The 22280-nt window shown below is 35.8% G+C and overlaps 2 protein-coding genes across 5 annotated transcripts in view; both read left to right on the top strand.

Annotated features, from left to right (window-relative positions):
- Positions 1-22280, top strand: part of LOC103272589 (zinc finger protein 566) — an 81880-nt gene that overhangs the window by 53204 nt on the left and 6396 nt on the right. For 2 of the 4 annotated variants that reach the window (XM_008070072.2, XM_008070073.1), the window contains exons 2-4: positions 8026-8093; positions 10767-10893; positions 11183-11278. In XM_008070072.2, the coding sequence (XP_008068263.1) occupies positions 8085-8093; positions 10767-10893; positions 11183-11278 (232 nt within the window). In that variant the 5' untranslated portion in view covers positions 8026-8084. Of the gene's footprint in view, positions 1-7865; positions 8094-10766; positions 10894-11182; positions 11279-22280 lie in introns of all 4 variants that reach the window. The other 2 variants (XM_008070070.2, XM_021718590.1) reach the window with 2 other exon arrangements.
- LOC103272599 (zinc finger protein 829) overlaps positions 10765-22280 on the top strand; it is a 310263-nt gene continuing 298747 nt past the window's right edge. Inside the window, exon 1 of the mRNA XM_021718591.1 lies at positions 10765-10813. The gene's annotated coding sequence lies outside the window, so the exon portion shown is untranslated. The remainder of the gene's footprint in view (positions 10814-22280) is intronic.

Below are 22280 nucleotides of genomic sequence, written 5' to 3' on the forward strand. Positions count from 1 at the left end.
GAGCTCTCGCCAAGTTGCCCAGGCGGGTCTCGAACCCGCGGGCTCAAGCAATCCATTCACCTCAGCCTCCCAAAGGCGCGGGATTACAGGTTGAGCCACGGAGCCCAGCTGTCTACAGATCTTAAGTATACAGCTGTGCAGCACTCTCCTAGATCACCAGATGATTCCTGCATTCCCCTTCTCAATCATTTCTCCCTTACAGTCTGTTCAGAATTCTATCACCATTAATTAGTTTTAGCCATTCTTGAGCTTCAAGTGCATATGGAATTATATAGCATGCGCTGTTTTATGCCTGGCCTTTTTTGTTGTTCTATTTTATGCTCATGACACTCATCCATGTTGTTTAGTGTGATTGTACTTAGAGTTCTCATTTCATTTGGGGATATAGTGCAATATAGTAATTGGTTACACTATTAATGGAATTTGGGTAGTTTTCAGTTTGGAACTATTACAAAATTTTGCTGCTGCTGTGAACATTCTACTGTGTTTCTGGTGAAATCATGAATGCTTTTCTCTTGGGTAGATACTTAAGAGTGAATTTGCTAGATCACAGGGTAGGCATATGTTTAATAGATGTTACCAATTTCTCATGTGATTGTTCCAGTTTAAACTTCATCGAGCAATGTATGAGAGTTCCAGTTGCTTTTTTTTTTTTTTTTGAGTTGGAGTCTCACTCTGTCGCCCAGACTGGAGTGCAGTGGCCGCTCTGGCCACCGCAGCCTCGACCTGCTGGGCTCCGGCGATCCTTCCACCTCAGCCTTCAGAGTAGCCGGAATCCAGTTGCTTTTTTTATCTTTTGAAGAGTACTGGCCAGTTATTTGGTATAATATCTTTCAGTTTGAGTTTGTCTGATGTTTCCTCATGGTTAGATTTAGACTATGCATTTTTCGTAAGAAGATAACAAATGATATTTTCTTAATGTGTCATATCAGGAGTTATATAATGCTAGTATATCTTGTTATTGATAATGTTAACTTTGATCACTTGGTTAAGATGTTGTTTGCCAGGTTTCTTTCTGTAAGATTATTGTTTTTATCATTTTACTTAATAAGTATCTTGTAGATACTTTGAGACTATTTAAAAATCCTGTTTTCTACATGTGTTTGCCCATTAATTTTAACATTCACTGATAATTTTTGTCTGTAATGGTTAGTACTGTGATGTTTGCCTAATGGTGATTTTCTCCTTCCATCATTTCTTTTATGTTTTATACTTTAAATTCTTCTATAAGGAAGAGCTATTCTTCCCTCTGTGTTTATTCAATTATTTATTTACTGATTGATAGATATTTATTTTATTCTATAGATTTTAATCTTTTAATTCATTATTATTGTGATTTACTTTACTGCTCAAATTGTCCCAGATTTGGCCATCAGGAGTTTCTTAAGTTGGTTCCTGTGTCCTTTTAACAGCCTTTTTTTCTTTCTTTCTGGAGTCATAAGAGTTCCAGGCTCATCTTATATCTTTTTATCTTTTCCCCTTCAGCCCTGGAAGCAGCAATAATCATCAAGGAGCCCTTGTTTCTTTTATTGGAGAATGGATTTATAAACAAACATATGGGCACTTGGTGTGCTTATGGCTCCTGGAGTGTCTTTGCTTTAGTTCCAGTCAGTGTCGAGAGCTAGAAAATATACAACAGTCTATATACACAATTATATCTATCTATCTATCTATCTATCTATCTATCTCTATCCATCCATCCATCCATCCATCCATCCATCATCTATCTTCCTTTTGCCTATCTCTCTATCAATCATATACTTATTTGTTTACTTATTGAAAAGTCATCAGTTTATACTCATACTTTCAATTCCAACCTACTACCATAGAGTTCTGTCAAGAACTGTGAAGTATCTGAGATTTTACCCTACTTTTAAGCTAATAAGTTAGCTTGCCACAGTTTCACAGCTGCTGAAAGGAGACATTAGACTTCTGGGTCAGAGATGTTTATACCCACGGGATAATGTAAAAAACATAGGTATTTGTATGCTCCCTTGACCTTAGAGAACCAGAATCTTTAAAATGGATAGTAAGAATCCTTAAAAATGGGTATACCTGCCTTTTACTGTGGAGGGATCCTACTGCTGTCTTCCAAGGCTGTTCACTACATAAATATCTTGGAAAAGTAGTCTAGACCAAAAGCATTTAGTACCTCTGGTCACAAGATATGCAGATACATGAATTGTCTCCCATCAAGTTTGGCCATTTCCTTGTTATTCCATTCTCCAACAGTGAGAAACCTACTTCTCATTATCAGTGATTTGCCGTTTCCTAGAATACAGATGAAGTTGTTTCAGAATTGCTAACCCACATCCGTGTAAAAAACAAATTTATTGCTGGGCACTGTAGCTCACGCCTGTAATTCCAGCAGAGGCCAAGGAGGGAGGATTGCTTGAGCCCAGGAGTTCAAGACCAGCTTGGACAACATAATGAGACTTCATTTCTCTACAAAAATTAGCCACGTGTGGTGGATGTGCCTGTAGACCCAGCTACTTAGAAGTCAGAGGTGGAAGGACAGAATGAGACCCCTGACTCAACATCAACAACTACAACAAACAAGAGAAACAAAACAATTTATTAACTATAGTAGAGTATTTGTATGCAACTCTTTTTTTCTTCAAGTATACAGTATATAGTCAAAAACATTTCCCAGAGTTACTCAATTTAATTTCCTTTCTTTGCCACTTATTTCAGTGTGGATTTGCTGCTCATTTTTCATATATTTGGATTCATGTGTTACATTCTGGTTTCCCATCCTGGGTTGGTTCCCAATCCTGGTTAATTGTAGCATTCTGCAATATTTTGAGTGTAAAAACATGAACATGGTTCCTGCCCACTCTGCATACATAATCAACTTCATTAGTTTCCACTTTATGCTTCCCATATTTCTTTTGCACAAAAGAATGAGCAGCTTCTTTTTACATTAAAGATAACATACTCTAGGTACTCTTTTGTGCATTGTTTCGTTTGCTTAATAATATATTCTGGGCATCAATTCACAACAGTTTGAAGTGCTATTTATAATTTTTTTTAACAGGTTACATATTACTACAGTTTATGGATTTATCATAAGTCATTCAACTACTCTCCTATATAAGGGCATTTAGGTCATTTACAATATTTTGCTAATAGAAACAGTGCTGCAATGAATAACTTTGCATATATGTATTTTTGTATTGCTTGAGGGGCATCTTCAGGGTAGATTCCTGGAAGTGGGATTGCTGGGTCAAAATGTGAGTGCTCTGTAGTTTTGTTAAGTATTGTCAGATTCTCCTATAGAATGTTAAACCAGTTTTCATTCTCACTTGTAATAGATGAGTGTGCCTGTTTCTCCACAAATTCCACCCAACAGACTGTATTGTCATACTTTTTAGTTTTCATCAGTCTAATAGATGAGAAATAGTACCCGCATGTCGTTTTCTTATTTATCTAAGTATGATGTGCTTGAACATTTTTAAGTCTTCCTAAAGATTGCCTGTTTTTGTTTTCCCCCCCATTTTTTAGTAGTTACTTATTTAGTCCTTTGTTTTTTATTATTAGTGCTTTTTTTTTTCGTATCCCTTAAGATCTTGAATATATTCTCCTACGTTTTCTTTTAGAATCTTTATAACTTTAGCATTCACATTTAAGTCTGTGATTCATCTTGAATTTATTTTTATGTATGGCAAGAAGTAGGGGTAAAGGTTAATTTTTTGCCAGTCAGGTACCCAGTTGTTCCAGCACTCTTTATTGAAGACAGTCCTTGCCTATCTAAATTTCAGGGAGTTCTTGTCTTAAATCAGGTGATATTATATATATGTGATTATTTGGTTCTCTTCCTAGACTTTGTATTCTGTTTTGTTTTATACTTATTTGTCTTTTTGTCAGTATTACTGCCTTAAAATTGGTAGTATTAATCCTTCAACCTTTTTTCTTCAAGACTCTCTTTGCTTTTGTAAGTTTTTTCAATTTCTACATATGTTAGAATCAACTTGTTAACTTCTACCCCCTAAAAAAAAAATTCCCTGCTGAGATTTTGTTTGCAAATTTATGTGTTAATTTTTTTGAGAATTGACATCAATATTAAGTCATTCAATTAATACATATGGTGTATCTCTACATTTATTAAGATTTATAATTTCACCAATTTGTTTTAGTTTTTAGTGTACATCTTTTGTTAGTTTTGTACCTGGGTATTTGATATTTATTTTTGAAGCTATATTTTATTTATTTTTTAGTTGGGGTCTCATTCTGTTACTCAGGCTGGAGTGCAGTGGCATAATCACAGCTCACTGCAGCCTCCACTTCCTGGACTCAGGCAATCCTTCTGCCTCAGCCTCCTGAGTAGGTGAGACTACAGGCGTGCACCACCATGCCTGGCTAATTTAAAAATTTTTTTTTTTTGGTCTCGCTATATTGCCTAGGCTGGTCTTGAACTCCTGGGCTCAAGTAGTCCTTTCTCCTTGGCCTCTCAAACAGCTGGGATTACAGGTGTGAGCAATTGCACCTGGCCTTTTAAAAGTTTCAAATTGTTTGTTGTTGGATGTACAATTGATTTTTATATATTGTCCTTGTATCAGATCATGTTGTTTAATTTTCTTGCTAATTATAAGAATTTATGGGTTATTTAGGATTTTCTATATCTATAACTTATTATCTGCGAATAATGACAAATTTATTTCTTCATTTACAATCTTTATACCTCTTATTTCTTTGTCATATCTTATTGCACTGACTAGGCCCTCCAATACATTATTAAAAATAAATGATCGCCGGATCGGTGGCTCAGCCTGAAATCCCGCGCTTTGGGGGGCCGAGGTGAGTAGATTGCCTGAGCCCGTGGGTTCGAGACCCGCCTGGGCAACTTGGTGAGACCTCATCTCTACAATAAATTTAAAAATCAGCCGGGCGTGGTAGCGCACACCGGTAGTTCCGGCTACTTGGAAGGCTGAGCAGAAGGACTGCCGGAGCCCAGCCAGTCAAGGCTGCGGTGGCCGGGAGCGGCCACTGCACTCGTCTGGGCGACAGAGTGAGACTCCAACTCAATAAATAAATAAATAAATAAGTGATCATAATACACATGACTCTTTTTTTCCTGAATTCAGGGAGAAACTTTTCAGTGTTTTAACATTAAGTATAATATTAGCTAGAGAATTTGATTTTTTTCCTGCTTAGAAGCTAATAAATTGGCCCATTCGTTTCATGAATGGAATGTTGGCAGAAAACATGAAACTTCTGGATCAGAGGCAAAGACTTTGTTACCCACGTCGCAGCCCACAGCATGAGCTCTTTCTCCGCAGTTCCTCTTTCTCTCAGTTCCCATGGGGGCAACATGAGGGCCTACATGGATACTGTTCATACAGTGGGTTTGCTTGGCCACTGAGTAAACTGAGCCTAGAGAATTCATTGCTTTTATAGTGAGCAGGAAGCAAGCCTGCTGTTTGTGTGGAAGAGATGTTATCATCTTATCTCTCAAGGTTATCAGTTGCAAACATAACCCTGGAAAATGGCCCAGTAAAGAGTAGTTAGAGCCTTACATTCTTGGCACATCCAGCAAGATGTGTAAGAGTATGGGAGACACATGGTGGCCTGTTTCTCCCAATAGTAGATATTTCATAGATGCTATTCATCAACTTGAGGAAGTTCTCTTTCTCGTTTCCTAAGACTTTAAAAAAATATATATTAATGAGGGTTGAATTTAATAAAGAAAGAAGCAGATTCCCCAGCTGCAAGAATTCAGCCTGAGAGGCTGCCCTCTAAGGACAAAGATGAGTATTGAGAATGCAACAGGCAAAGTATGGAACTGTTGAAGTGGGAATGTTTCATGCCATTCTGCGTGGAGGTACAGCATTTGAGCTCATCCTTTTAAGCAGGGGAAGGCCAGGAGTAGAGACCAGAAAGGGAGGCTGAAGTGAGGAGTGTAGGAGAAGGAACTCTGTTTCCAAATATTTCTGGATTATTTTGATTCTTTAGTATCGAGCACAATGCCTGGCATATATATGTATATATGTGTGTGTGTAGATACATGCACACACATGTATACATACATACGCATATATAATATACACACACATATATATAATAGGCTTTTTGGTTGATAAAAGAATACTAAGAGTTCTGTGATAGTTCATTTAGAAAAAAATACTAACAGTCTAATATGTTGTAATAATAATTTTTTTTTTTGAGTTGGAATCTCACTCTGTCACCCCAGACTGGAGTGCAGTGGCCGCTCCCGGCCACCGCAGCCTCGACCTGCTGGGCTCCGGCGTTCTTTCTGCCTCAGCCTTCCAAGGAGCCGGAACTACAGGCGTGCGCTACCATGCCCGGCTACTTTTTGATTTGTTGTAGAGACAAGGTCTCGCCAAGTTGCCCGGGTGTGTCTCGAACCCGCGGGCTCAGGCAATCCACTCGCCTCGGCCTCCCAAAATGCTGGCATTACAGGCTGAGCCACCGAGTCCGGCCAGTCATAATAATATTAAAAGGTGCATTCAAGTTTTAAGGAAGAGACACTTTTTGATGACTTTGCTTTTCATTTCCTGGGGAAATTCAGTGTCTAGGGGTAGAGGAAGCCATTAGGTAATCGGTAACGTGGTGTTAGTTTCTGGATGGTTAGTTTGCATGAAATAATTGATAAATTGTTTAATAATCAAGGAGCTTTGTGCATAGGGAACAATGTTCACTGCTCTTTATAGTTTGTACAATTTATTAAGTTCTTGTGTCTCCTAAACAAACCAAAATTTTCTTAAACACTTTAACATTGATCACTAATTCAGTCCTCCTTTATACAATTTAGACTTCTATTAGTATTTTAGTATAATTTATTATTTTAGACACATTAGACATCTTAAAGTGAAGATGCCAGTAAAGAATACATACAATTACTACAAGTTTTATTACACCTTAGAGTCAAAAGCTATTCTAAAGCATCAGCGATGTGAGTTTAGTTCATTTGTACATTGTTTCTGTACTTTTTTTAAACACTTTTATTTATTTATTTTAAAGATGTGGGGTACAATTCAGGATTAGGTATACAAATGTATTTCTATACTTTAAAAAATGATTTTCTATTTTATTGTTATGCTAATTTTAGCATCTTCCTAAGGTTTCAATAATGTTATTTTTTTTTTTATTTTCTGGGTTTTAGGTCTCTTAAGCCAAGGCCCATTAACCCCAAAGCCTTCTCAAACTAGGCAAGATAGTTGTTTCTTGGTCATGACTTGAGACCTGATTATACAATCTAAGCACATTGAAAACTAGTTTGATCAAGGTGTATCCAAACTTAAAATGCTGGGACATGGAGGGGGACAAGGAATGAAAAAACTACCTATTAGGTACCATGTTTACTATTTGGATGATAAGTTCAACAGAAGTGTAGACCTCATCATCATACAATATACCCATGTAACAAACCCGCACATGTACTCCTTGAATCCAAAGTTAAAAAAGAAAATTACAACGCATATAAACTTTGAGTAATTATACCTTTAGGAACTAATCGTTCAGAATTCATATACAGGTAAAATTATATATACACAATGATATTTATTACAGCATTTATTTATTACAGCATTGTTTGTTATAGGGAAAGACTGGAAACAGCCCAAATGATCATTGGTGGAAGGAAGATTAAGTAAATTAGTTAAATAAATTGCACATCCATTTAATGGAATACAGTGTAGTTATTAAGACAATTATGTAGCACAATATGTACTTGTTGGGATTCATTCCAAAATATATTAAGTTAGAATAGCAATGTGTATAACAATGTGTTTAATCTGCTATAATTTGAGTTTAAAACCTTTGTATTTTTGTATGTATGTTTATGTGTGTGTGTATACAAACATTCTCCAAGTCATAATAGATTACCAAAATCCATTTTGCTTCAGTCATAGCCTGGTGTCTTTGGAGCTGGAGATGATGACAGATTTGCCCATTTTTCTCACTGATACCCCTCAAGTGTTTGTGTGGCGTGAACAGACGGGAAATGATCATTCTGGGAGCTGTGAGGCAAGAGAAGTCTCATGTATCTTATTTTACCCTTCCCAGCTCTACCCTTTTCCAAAAAAGGAGCCTGGAGAAGGTCTTTTCCTACAAACATCAAAGCCATGGCTCAGGTGAGATACTGTTTCCTTTTGTTCAAATAGAGTCATTTTTACCCCTAGTACATGTAAACATTTGCTTTCCTCATCATGATGCTTTTGGTGTTAAGAAGAAAACAAATTAAAAAATGCATTTCAGATAGTTTCGTTATAAGCAATGCAAAAGTTCTTTTATCTTTATTTTAAAGAAAGAGTCTCTGACAAGCCAATTTATTGAAAAAAGAAGTGGTAGGCAATTATTGTTAGAAATTTTATACTTTTGACTCACAGTTAACTGTTAGTCAGTCATATGGTTGAATAAAAAGTTTCTCTGAAGAAGTTTTAATCAATGAAAATCTTTCAGAAAATTGCTTATCCATTTTATCAAGAATGCTTATTTCTTCCCATATAGAGATTGTGAATTATATAATATAAAAATGATCTGACCTAAACTAGGTTTGGAATAATTGTTTTCATCCTGGTTTCTAGGGTCCCCTTTCAGGAACTTGACCTCCATTTTCTTCTAAACAATGCAGTACCCTTTCTAGTTCCCCCTTCTTTTAAACAATATTTGTGTATTCATTTACTAAGTCCTTCAGGGTCTCCTATTCAAGACTCCTGCCCGAAATCCTGGTAGGATAGAAATGTGTTCCCCCACATTAAACTAATGAATCTAACTTGCTTAGACAGTGATATGATGGGATAAAAATAAGTAATTGGGGGCATCTCATAGGGAAAAGCCCTAATTAGCTCCACAGACCTGGGCTTTCCAGTAAGAAAATATGTAGAATATTTTGTTCAACTTTAGCCTTTGGACATGGCATGATCTCCTAGTTTATGAACCTATGTTTAGAAGTGTGACTAATGGTTGGTATGAAATTCTGACACCCCACTAAGCATCCATGAAGAATTGACGTCAGTAATGCCATTGTGTGAATCTGGATCATCCTCTACAAATTTTCTTTAGAGAAATTTTTACATTTGAGCAATGGATGGTTGTAAATAAGACTGGGTCAATGTTAAGGAGGTCTTTAAAGATCAACCCAGCCTAAATGTCTAAAGATAAGAGAATGAATGTTATTTATATCCTTATAATAGAATATTATTCAATGAGAAAAAGTATGTGTATAAACAGCATTTGTTGTAATAATGAATAATTCTTATTACAGTGTAGCATGAGAATGGATCGGTTCTAAGTTATATGCTAATTAAATTTTCTAAGATACAATTATTTTATTTTATTTTTTAGATTAGAAAATACAGTTTATTTAGAAAGCAGATTGGAGAGAGTAAAAAAAGGAGATTCAGCTCTCCAACATGGGGGAGGGGACCACAGCTTAGGGAAACAGCCCAGCGAGAGCTCAAAGAGCCATGTGGCTGAGCCAGGGCTTAACAAAAACATGGCCATAATTATTTTTAAAAGTCATTTCACACATGTCTACAAGGGAAGTTTGATGCCAGTCTTTGTCCCATCACCAGTCCCACTCTTGAATATGGTTTAAATTATAATTTGTTTATAGATTCATTTCACTCATTATCTCTTAGTTTACTGCAAAGTGAAAAGGAACATTTTATTCCATATTGCACTTTCCATTTTCCCTGGCTATTATTAATTATATCACCATTTTTGGTTAAATCAATTGTATCCAACATTGGCTGCAAGTATCATTCTTTGCCAAGCCAGCTCATGGCTTTATTTTACACAGTCTTTCATTTTCCTGGGGTTAATTTCTTTTATCCCTCATTTGCTCAGTTGTTCTTGTATTTATATCCAAAATCTCCAGCATTACCGCCACATGCCAGTCAATAAGTTTTCCATCTGGTCAGATACATCAGTTCCTTTTCATATAGAGACTTTCTTTCCCATTCCTTTTTCTCCTTTCTCCCATCTGGTCTGATTTCCCTCTAGGTCTGCTGCAGTTAGTTTTCTGAGACTTCTCTTTTGTTATTTTTCTTGAATTTTCTTTCACAACTCTCTTGTGTACTTTACTTGTTTCCTGAATCCCATGTTGTCTTCTTTACTGGCATACTCTCTCATTTTTATGGAGCACATCCTCCAAAAGTTTCCCAAGAAACTGTGCTTGAGTCCTTGGATACCTAGGAACATCTTTTCTCAACAGTTATAATAGACTGATAGTTTGATTATGAAATTCTAGGTCAGAATTTATTTTCTCCATCAAATTATTAAAAAATGTTCTTATTTTTTCTTGCTTTTAGGGATGTTCTTGAGAATTCCATTGCCTGTCTGATTTTTAATGTCTTTAATAGGACCTGCTCTCCTCTCGATACTTTTAATGTCTTGTCCTTATCCCTTATTTTGAAATTTTACCCTTAGCTATTTGGGAAAATGGGAGGGAGAAAGAAAAGCACATGGGTTATTGATTTATTATATGACAGGTATTGTGCTAGGCATTGTCTCTTCAATTTGATTTCATTTAGAAGTTCCTTATAGCTCAATTTTGTTCTTTCTTAGCCTTGTTTGGATAATGCAAATATCCCACCATACCCAGGCAGTTTTGTCTGGAGGAAACAGAATGACATGGAAGCACAGTGATTCAGTTGTGCTTATTTGTTTTCAGTCCTCTACTGTGTCTGACATTCATAGGCTCACTATATTTCACTTCCTCTACCTTAATCTTTTTTTCCTCTCTTTCCTTTACGAAAAAAAACTTTTTATTAATCTAGTCATATACATGGTTATTGTTCTAGGAGTCAGTGATGTTCAGTGATGTGTCCATAGACTTCTCTCAGGAGGAGTGGGAATACCTGAATGATGATCAGAGAGATTTATACAGAGATGTGATGTTGGAGAATTACAGCAACCTGATTTCAATGGGTAAGGACATCTGTCCATAATAATTTAGATTCTGCCCCTAAAGGTCTACTTCCCCCAATGTGAAATGTTCTCCAAACTTTCAAAAACCAGTTGGGTTTCTACATCCTGTTCTCACAGGAATGTTCTGAGTATGTTCTGAATGCATTGAATGTTTCCAGTCTTCTGTTATGTTTCATATGTCCTTGTGTCTTTCTTTGACTCTATAGTGTCATGTCTTTATATTAAAGGGACTAGAATTTTCTTGGCCATTCTCATTATAAATTTGTCTCATTACTTTTTTTGGAAGCAGGACACTCTATTTCTAAACCAAATGTGATCTCCTTCCTGGAGCAAGGGAAGGAGCCCTGGTTGGTTGACAGAGAGCTGACAAGAGGCCATTGGCCAGGTAAGTGAGACACAGCAGATAATGACCCAGCTGGTCAGTGGAGACACTACATTGCATCTTTGAGATGCTATCTGGGAAGCTTCCCTCAAAAGCTTTAGGCCTGTTGTATAGACTAAGACCTTTTCAGCATGAGCTTTCAAATGAACCTACCTTTTCCCCTTATCTAACATACTTTCCCTGTTTTTCTTTCCTTATATCTCTCTCATTTCTAGCTAGCTGGTGCTCTCTTCTACCGTCTCTAAGTATATTATTTTCTATCTATATTTTAGATTCATTTCCTTTCCAGCTTCGCATCCTCTTTTGTATTTATTCTTATAAAAGCATCACTATCTCCTGAAATATTTTTCTTTCCATTGCCAAAGGCTTATTTTCTCTAACTTGTTTTTTAATATAGGAGTTTATATACTCTTATTGATTTATTACACTTTTTACCAACACTTTCTGATTTTCTAACGTGTGAGGTAGTCAGCTAGATGCTGCAGAGATTTAAAAAGGAATACGCGGTTTTAGAATGTATGGCCTAGTAGAAATACTAGAACATGTCCACAAATTACTTCTACAAAGTAGAACCACCATAAGTGAAGTTAAATGGGGAACTTAGCAGAAGGTGAGGACCAACAATGTAGAAGAGAAGTTTATCCACATAGAAGTCATAGAGGGAGATTTAAGAACGCATGTGATTGACTTTAGATAGAGTGGTAGAAATAAAGGGCCTGTGTCTTCATGGAAAAGATAACAGCTAGTAAAGATAGAGAGATTTGGTGTGAAGAAAGAAAAACAGGACAGCATATTCATTCATTCAGTATGTTTACTGAGTATCAGTCATATGCCCAGCACTATTTGCAAACACTGAGGTTACTATAATGAATAGAATGTGCATAATCTCTGAGACAAAAGTGTGCATTGTCTGTCTTAGAGACCAGTGACTGGAGAAGAGTGAGAGCAGAGAGGAATGTGGGTAGGAGGTAAGGTCAAAGAAGCGGGAGTGGGGAAGAGTATATGGATAGTTTATTGCCACACAGGCCATGATAAATCATTTCACTCTAAGACAGGAAATCACTGGAAGGCTGTGAGCATTTGGATGTCATGATCCAACTCATGTTTTTGGTTTTTTGTGTTTTGTTTGTTTTTTGAATTGGGGTCTTACTCTGTTGTCCAGACTGGAAGGCAGTGGCACGATCACGGCTTACCATAACCTTGAACTGCTGGGCTCAAACAATCTTCCCTCCCTCAGCCTCCTGAGTAGCTGGTACTACAGGCACACGCTACTACACTTGGTTCCTTTTTTTTTGTTTTGTAGAGATGAGGTTTTGCTATGTTGCCTGCTATATGTTGCCCAGGCTGAACTCCTGGGCTGAAGCAGTCCTCCTGCCTTGGCTTCCCAAAGAGCTAGGGTTATAGGTGTCAGCCACTGCACCCATCCCCAACTTACGTTTTAAAAGGGTCACCCTATCTGCTTTGTAGGAAGTGAGACTGGAAGCATAAAGACTGTTTAATGAACTTTTGTAATCTGGTTTAGGTATGATGATGACTTAGAGACCATTTAAGTGTTATCAGTGGCAGTGAGAAGGAAGTGGTGGAACTTGAAATCTTTTCAAGGAAGGGTTGGTAGAATTTAGTTATCTCATCTCTACAAAAAAATCAAAAAATTAGCTGGGCATGATGGTACATACTTGTAGTCCCAGCTACTTGTGAGGCTGGAGAGGCTGAGGTAGGAGGATCGCTTAAGCCCAGGAGTTTGAGGCTGCAATGAGCTGTGATTGTAACACTGCACTCCAGCATGAGTGATAGAGACCCTGGTTCAGGAGAAAAAAAAATTCTTTTTTTCTTTTAATGCAATTAAAAAATTTATACTTGTATATTTGGGCTGCTTTGCAATCAGTAATTGTAAAAGCACCATTCTGCTGCACAACTTATGCATATAGATTTTTCTGTATTTGCTTAGGATAGATTCTCAGAGGCAAGATACTTTTAAAGCTTTCACACACTTAAAATAGTTGGTAGTATTCATTTATTATGCTCTTTAGAAATGGTTAATTTTTATTTTAAGTAAATGTTTTTTGTTCATTTCTTTGACATGTCATACAATACTATTTTTCATTGTGAAAATTTTCAAAAATACATGCTACACATGCTTCATCTATCCCTATTGTTGTTGCTCGCATATTTTCAGACAAATCCAAAATCTCATGTCATCTTACCCTTGCAAGCGTATGTAATTCTACAAGGTAGGATGTTTTCTCCCTTATATAACCTTAATGCAATTATTATCCCTAATAAATTTTACAATGATTTGTTGGTATCCTGGATTGTTTTATTTTTATTATATTGAGTACTTATGGGAGCAGACATTTTTACCATAATGGTGGAAATTATCTTTTAGTTGTTCATTCCTGTATCTTACAGTTTTAATCTATTATTATATTTTTTCAAATTCATGGACTCTATGAAAATAAGAACATTTATCAGTTTGCAGTGGGTACTTTTCTTTTTTGATTTTAGTTTGGATTGGCATTTTTAATATGGATATTATAATGTGTTTATAGTCAGTTCCTTTTTGGTAGTTATGACTTCTGATTGTGGAAAATTAACTGGCCTCTACAAATTTTATAGATATTAAGTTCTGTTTTTTAAATATTTTCTGTAATTTGTTTTTATAACTTTTAAATCCCTTTTTAATTTCATCTGCAATAAGGTATAAATTAAAAGTACAAATCAAACCCCTGCCACCACACGCTCATATCTTATTTTGTAGCATTTATGTAATAGCAGCTTATTTTATCAGTTTTACCTGCCTCCTTGATGATAGGTTTAAGTTCTGATTTATTTTAGTTTATATTCCAGACCCTTTTTTCTGTTTCTTTGATCTATCTATCCACTTGTGCCTGCAGAGATAGATATGCCTAGCAGGCAGTATATTTTAGTTATTTTTACTGGAAATTATCACAAATACAGAAAAGTAACAAAATTTAGATACATATTTACATGATGGTGAAATGAATTCTCATAGAACAGTTACCCAGGTTAAGAACTACGGCACTTCCAATACACTTCTCTTTGTGTTCCTTTGTAGTTTTACAAACTGAGAATGCCACTTAAAACCACCTAAAATAATATAGTTAGTTTTACTTGACTTTGGATTTTATGTAAATGGACTCATACAACATATATTCTATCTTACTTTTTTCTTGCATATTTTGCTTTTAAGATTCATAGGTATTGTTGCTTGTAGTCAGATTCATTGATCCATTTCACTATGTGAATATACCATAGTTACCAGTTCTACTGTTCATAAACAATTGGTTTGTTTCTAGTTTTTGGCAATTACATACTGCCTCTATGAACATTTTCTGTGTTTTAGGACTAGGAGAGAAATGAATGGGTCATAAGGCATCATATCTCCAGCTCCCTAATTTAAAATTTTTCTTTAATGCTTGTACTTATTTACAATTGCACCAGCAGTACAAGAGTTTTCCCATTGTTGTACATGCTTCCTAATGTGTAGTATTGTCAAATTTTGATTTTGATCAGTTAGTGAGTATATAATAATACTTAATATTGTAAGTTTTTAATATTAGTATAGTCAAATTTATCAGTCTTTTGTGCATCACACTTGTTGGATCTTATTGGAGGAATTCTTCCTCACTGTAGTAATGAATCTTATGTAAATGGAATAACCTGATATGTATAATAAGCCTTTAATATCTGTGGATTCTGCATCTGCAGATTCAACCAAACACAGATATAAAATACATTTATATGGCCCTCCATATTAGTAGGTTTGAACCCATAGTTGATGGAAACTAACTTATTATGCCATTTTGTATAATGTACTTGAGCACCTGCAGATTTTGGTATCTGCTGCAGTTTTGGAATCAATCCCCCTGCTGATACCTGGGCAGGTTGTACATTTTTGTCCTTTTTAATATGTCTTTGCCTACCACAAGGCCATAAAGATATTCTTCTCTGTTTTCTTTTTGATATATGCTTCTTGTTCCTTTGTAATCTTTTCCTCTGATGGACTCAATTTTTACTGTTATATATTCAGATGTGGTTACCTTTATTCCCTTTATGTTTTGCTTCTGGTAGTATTTTTCAATGAGTTCTTACATCTTTCTTTAGTGGTAGGAAATCCTTGGTAGTCACCTCTTTAGCTATCATCTTGCTACGATTTATTTTTCTTCTTTTGCTCCTGTGGAACCCACATAAAACATCTGTATTATCGTCCATGTCTCTTACTTTTCATCTGTTTTTCCATTTATAATGCCTTTGTATATATTTACTTGGGCTTGATTTGTACTGATTTGCTAATATATTCTTCAACTATGACCTTTAAGACTTTTCATCTTATCTGTTAAGTTCTTCCTTTAAAATATTATTTACAAAACATTACACACAAAACTATGTAAAACAGGTCATTATCATAATATTTAAGTCAAATGATTTGTTTGGAAGTACACTTAGGAATCTTATTGCTGAGTCTTGGTATAGCTTTACAAGGTTATATGAAACTGTTTTCCAAGTGTATTAGTTTCTGTGGGAAATACCTTTGCTCCACTATCTCACCCTATGATATTTTAAGATTTTTTTTCCCTCATTTTTTAGCAATCTGATTGATGGGTAGGACATCTTATTTTATTGTATTAAGTTAAAATTCCCTGGTTATATTGAAGATGATTACCTTTTCATATGTTTATTGGCCATTAGTGTCTCTGCTGTGTTATTCTGTTTTGATTTTTTTTTTTTTTTTTTGAGTCAGGGTCTCACTCTATCACCTAGGCTAGAGGGCAGTGGCACAGTCATGGCTGTCCACAGCCTCAAGCTTCTGAGCTCATGCGATCCTTCCACCTCAGCCTCCCGAATAACTGGGACTATAGGTAGCCTGCCCCCACACCTGGCTACTTTTTAAAATTTTTTTTGTAGAGATGAAGTCTCACTATGTTGCCCAAGATGGTAACTCCTGGGCTTAAGCAATCCTCTTTCCTCACCCTCCCAAAGTGCTGGGATTACAGGAGTGAGCCACCAAGCTGTCCGGCCCCATTTTGATCATTTTTGTCTTTTTCCTAAGATTTGTAGGAATTCCTTGTATATATTCTGGATATTCATTTTTTGGTTAGTAGTATGTTTTATAGACATCTTTTCCAGTGTATGACTTTTTTATTCCCTTTTTTCGTGATATCTTTTGATGAATAGTAGTTCTTTGTGTTAATATGGTAAAATATATGTTTAATGGTTAAATTACATATTGTTTATGCAAAATCTCATCTTTTTCCTCTATGAGTCATACTTTTTGGATCTTTACAGACTCTTTCCTAACCCAATTTTCTATTTTTTCTTCCAATAATTTTTATGTTCTCATTTTCACTTAAAACCTTATTAATGCAGCAGGAATTGATTTTTATGAATAGTAAAAGGTAAAGATCAATTATTCTTTTTTCCTATATAGAAAACAAATTATTTTTGCTCCTCAAATGAAAAATCCATCTGTTCTTCACTGTTCAACTGTTCACTGTTCAAGTGCTCCACTGTCATATACTCAGATTCCATGTATGCTTGGATCTTTCTTGTTCATTTGGGCCTTTTTAATCTATCCCTGTCTTAATTACTCTTGTTTTTGAAAAAAGTCCTGATCTCTGGCATGATATATCCCTCCACCATTTTCTTCAGGAGTGTTTTGGTTATACTCGTCTCTTTGTTTTTCCATATAAATTTAAAAACTACTCCAATTTTCATTTAAAATGTTGAGTTTTTAAAATGTGTAATTGCATTGAATTTGTAGATCACTTTAGTAGTAACTGATATCTTTATTATAGTAAATCAAGTTATTCATGTTCATAGTTCTCCATTTTCTTTAGCCCTTCTTGATTATCTTTTAGTGCATTTATAAACTTATCCTAAAAAGGTCTTATACTTCTTTTGATATTTTATTTCTAAGTATTTTCTATTATTTGTTATATGTGGGTGGGATATACACATGCAGTTGGCTTGTTTATTGCATAGTGTACAGACAGAGAATTCTAGGAGAAAATCTTTTAGTTTTGGCTCAAGAATCAGGAAATGGAAATCTTAACACCCAGAGAGATTGGAGCATCCTCGTATGTGTGTGTGTGTGTGTGTGTGTGTGTGTGTTTGCTTGCATGCGTATGCATGCATATGTATTTTTTTCATGTTTTCTCATGCCTTAGCCTCCAGACAGTCTCACCACAACAGCAACAAGAGTGGAAGCAGTGGAGGCCTAAAAGTGCTTTAAAAGTACAAGGTAGAAGAACCTTCCTTTCCCATTAGAGGAGCCATAGCATGAACCCTCATTAGTTTTTTCCCTATTTCTTCCTGCCATCCACAGACATAGTTGCAGAAAGTACATAGCAGAGGGGGGTAACTAAGCCCCAGCTATAAGACTGGAGAACTGAATAGGGGAGTTCCAGGGAATCAGAAAGTATCAAGAAGATCACAGAAAGGAACAAGCTCAAGAAAGCAACCCTATAACGTTTTGTGAACTCCGAGGCTCACTTTTGACCTGAATATATATGGATCTGACTCTAAGCAGCATACCAAACACTTTGAGAACTAAAGTTTGAGGTAGACCACTACCCAAGTTCCAGACTAACTATTGGGTGATGCACACACAGTACAGATCCAAATAACACTGCAAAGACTTCCAAGACTAAACTGACATTGGGCTCACAATTCATAAAAGGCTTGTTGGAACTTGCAGTTGAACCTAACAGGGTCAATATCTGTTAAAAAAAAGAAAAGTATCAACAATCTCCATATGATTTAAATAAGACCCAGATAGGGTCTCATAGAATATTATTGCCTAGGATGCAATCCAAAATCACCCAGCATGTGAATTTCATCTCATATGGCAAAAGACAATCAACAGACACCAAAATAAAGATGACTCATATTAGAATGATCAGATAATGACTCTAAAGCAGCTATTTTAAAAATTCCTGAAAATAGAGTCATGTACATTCTGCAAACTATTGTAAAAGTAGAAAGTCTCAGCAAAAAATAGAAGTTAAAAGAACAAATGGAAATTTTAGAAATGAAAAATGCAATAGCTAAAATTTAAAACTCACTGGATAGGCTCAAAAGCAGAATCGAAATAATAGAGTAAAATTAATAAGCTTGAATAGAGTAAACTAGTAAACTCAAAAGAAATTAGTTAATATGAACAACAGTAAAAACAAGGATAGAACATTTAAAAACAGTACAGCTTCTGGGAATGTAGAACAACAGAAGGTTTAGCATATGTCACCTCAAGGTTCCAGGAGAAGAGAAAGTATAGTACTGAAAAAATATTTGAAGAAATAATGGCTGAAACTTACCAAATTTGGTTTAGATATAACAAACACCAATTCAAGAAGCTCAGCAGCCCCAAATAAGATAAATCCAAAAAAATCCATATTCAGACCCATCATAATCAAACTGCTGAAGATGAAAGACAAAATAAATAGTGAAAGAACTGTAGAAAAACAATGCATTACTTGTAGGGGAACAGTGATTTGAATTACTAGATTTCTTTTCATAAACTGTGGAAGCCAGAGGGAAATGGAACAATAATTTATTGTGCTGAAGAAAATAATTGTCAATCCCAAATTCTATACCTAGCAAAAATATACTTCAGTAATGAAGATGATATTAAGAAAAATGATATTGCAAATGTACATAGCATCTGAGACCCTGACCTGAGAGTCTGTGTGAGATTAAGCAGTAGTAGAAACAGTGACTAGTGAGAGAGCTTGTACCCTCTCTCAAAGGAAACAGCTGTTCTGTGTGGGTCTGGTGTTGCCAAGTAATACAGTTCTCCAAGGAAAACCAGAAACCTAGATTTATATTTTAAGACTGGTAACTAATTCAAAACTTTAGAGAACTGTGGGGATGATACCAAACACACGTGTATGTAGAATAAAACCTGAGTCACTAGGTTTTCACTCAGTAAAGCAGAATTTTCTCTTTTCATTGAACCTTAGAAATTGTACGAAGACATATCTAATTAAAGCTGTTTCCACAGTGACTCATGCCTGTAATCCCAGCACTTTGGGAACCAGAGGTGGCTTGATCCTAGAAGTTGAGACCAGTCTAGTCAACATAATGAGACCTTATCTCTACACACACACAAAAGCCAAGTTCTTCTGCTGTTTGATCAAAATTGCAGAAGCACTAAAAGGCATCAAAATTGATGAGTTCAAAAACTGTTCTGAGCAGTTGAAAAAGCATTTTGATAGGTGTGTTGCATCAAACGAAGAGTACTTTGAAGGTGACTGAAGTTTAAACATCTGAAAATAAATTCACAATTTTTTTATAAATACGAGGAAGCCCCCTGAAAAACTTGGAATTTGTTTATAAAAATCATGTTCAAATTGTGTTCAATAGTTTATTAAAGACTGTTCAAAACAGTTTTTGAACTCATCAATTTTGATGCTTTTTAGTGCTTCTGCCTTTTTTGTTTCACCTCTTCCACATCAGCAAAATGTTTCCCTTTGATGACTTTTCATCTGGGGAAACAAAAAAAAAGTCATTCAGGGTGGGATGGGGTGAATAGAGAGGATGAGGCATGGGGATCATGCCATTTTTTAATAAAAAATTGCTGAACACAGCACGGTGTGGGCAGATGTGTTGTCATGTTGGAAGAACCAGTCACCCGTTTGCCACAACTCAGAATGTTTCTTCTGCAAATCATGATGCAACCTTCTCAATACTCCCAGATAAAAACTTTGGTTGACTGATCTAGAGGAACAAATTCCTAGTGTACTACATGGGGCCAAATCTCTAGAAGATAATTCTGTTTTTTTGGGGTCCCTTCTCAAAATTCCATTTTTTTGCCCCCCCCATATGGTAGTACTTGTTATTAGTATGTAATGTACATTAATCTCCAGAAATGTATTATTCTGCATAACTGAAAGTTTGTACTCTTTGACAAATGTCTCCCTCTTTCCCCTTTTCCCATATCCTGGCAACCACTCTTCTGCTTTCTACTTTTATGTATTCGACTTTTTTTTTTTTTTTTTAGTTGGAGTCTCAAACTGTCGCCCAGATTGGAGTGCAGTGGCCGCTTCCGGCCACCGCAACCTCGACCTGCTGGGCTCTGGCGATCCTTCCGCCTCAGCCTTTCAAGTAGCTGGAATTACAGGCATGCGTTACCACGCCCAGCTGATTTTTTGATTTATTGTAGAGATGAGGTCTCGCTGCCCAGGCAGGTCTCGAACCCGCGGGCTCAGGCAATCCACTCACCTCAGCCTCCCAAAGGCGCGGGATTACAGGCTGAGCCACCGATCCTGGCTCAACTTTTTTAGATATTCACATATAAGTGATACTGTGCAGTATCTGTCTTTCTGTGCCTGATTTGTTTGTCTTTGCATGTCCTCCAACTTCATCTGTGTTGTGAAAATAACAGGATTTTTCTTCATTTTTAAGGCTGAACAGTATTCCGTTGTGTATGTGCTTTACATATATGTTTTTTACATATATATTTATATTCCAAGTCTTGGTTATTGTGACTAACACTACTGCAATGAACATGTGAATACAGATATTTCTTCCACAAACGGATTTCATTTTTTTTTTTTGGATATAGTCTACACAGAAGTGGGATTGCTTCATCATATGGATCATCAGGGAGTTTTGAGAAACCTCCATACTGTTTTTCATAATGGTTTGTTCCAGTTTTTACCATCAACACTGTGTAGGGATTCCCTTTTCTCTGCATTCTTTCCAACACTTGTTATTTTTTTGTCCTTTTGATAATAGCAATTGTAATAGGAGTGAGGTGATATTTCATTGTGGTTTTGATTTGCACTTCCCTGATGATCAGTAATGTTGAACATATTTTCATATACCTGTTGTCCATTTGTATGTCTTATTTTGAGAAATGCTCATTTTTTTAAAGCGAGTTGTTTTTTTGTTATTGACTTGTTTGAGTTCCTTATATATTTTAGATATTAGTGTCTTACCAGATATATGGTTTGAAAATATTTTATCCCACTCTATTTATTCTGTTGTTTCTTTTGTTGCAATAAGCTTTTTAGTTTAATGCAATCTAATTTGTTTTTTGCTTTTATTGCCTGTGCTTTTGGGATCATATAAAAACAACAACAATAACAACAACAAAAAATCGTCCAGACAAATGTCATAGAGCTTTTCCCTGTGTTCTATTCTAGTAATTTTATAGCTTCAGGTTTTATGTTTAAGCCTTTAATCCATTTGGGGTTGATTTTTGTATATGGGCTGTGATAGGATGTCAGTTTATTCTGCATGTGGACATTTAATTTTCTCATCACCAATTATTGAAGAGACTGTTCTTTTCTGATTGTTTGTCCTTGGCACCTTTGTTGAAAAATCAATTGACCATAAATGCATTTGTTTATTTCTGGGCTCCATATTCTGTTTCATTGGTTGATGTGTGTTTTTGTGCCAGTACCATGCAGTTTTATTTACTGCAGCTCTGATAGCTACCTGATGTAAAATCTGAAATCTAACTGATGTACTGTGATGCCTCCAGCTTTTTAAAAAGAATTTCTTAATTAATTTATTTATTATAAAGATGTGGGGTACAATTCAGGGTTAGGTATATAAACATTGATCATGCAGGTATCCTTGTTGATGAGGTTTTTTAAAAACAAATTATTCAATATTGCCTTGGCTATGCAGGGTCTTTCATGATTCTATATGAATTTTAGAATATTTTTTTCTGTGAAAACTGCCATTGGATTTTATTAGAGATTGCATTGAATCTGTGGGTGACTTTGGGTAGCATGGACATTTTAACAATATTAATTTTTCCCATTCATGAACATAGAACATCTTTCCTTTCCTTTTCTTTTTTTCTTTTTCTTTGAGTTGGAGTCTCACTCTGTCACCCAGACTGGAGTGCAGTGGCCGTTCCTGGCCACCGCAGCCTCGACCTGCTGGGCTCCGGCGATCCTTCTGCCTCAGCCTTCCAAATAGCTGGAACGACAGGTGTGTGCGCTACTACACCTGGCTAATTTTTGATTTATTG

This window comes from Carlito syrichta, unplaced genomic scaffold, assembly GCF_000164805.1.
Source record: "Carlito syrichta isolate Samal-C Ts95f unplaced genomic scaffold, Tarsius_syrichta-2.0.1 Scaffold312887, whole genome shotgun sequence".
NCBI classification, from domain to species: domain Eukaryota; kingdom Metazoa; phylum Chordata; class Mammalia; order Primates; family Tarsiidae; genus Carlito; species Carlito syrichta.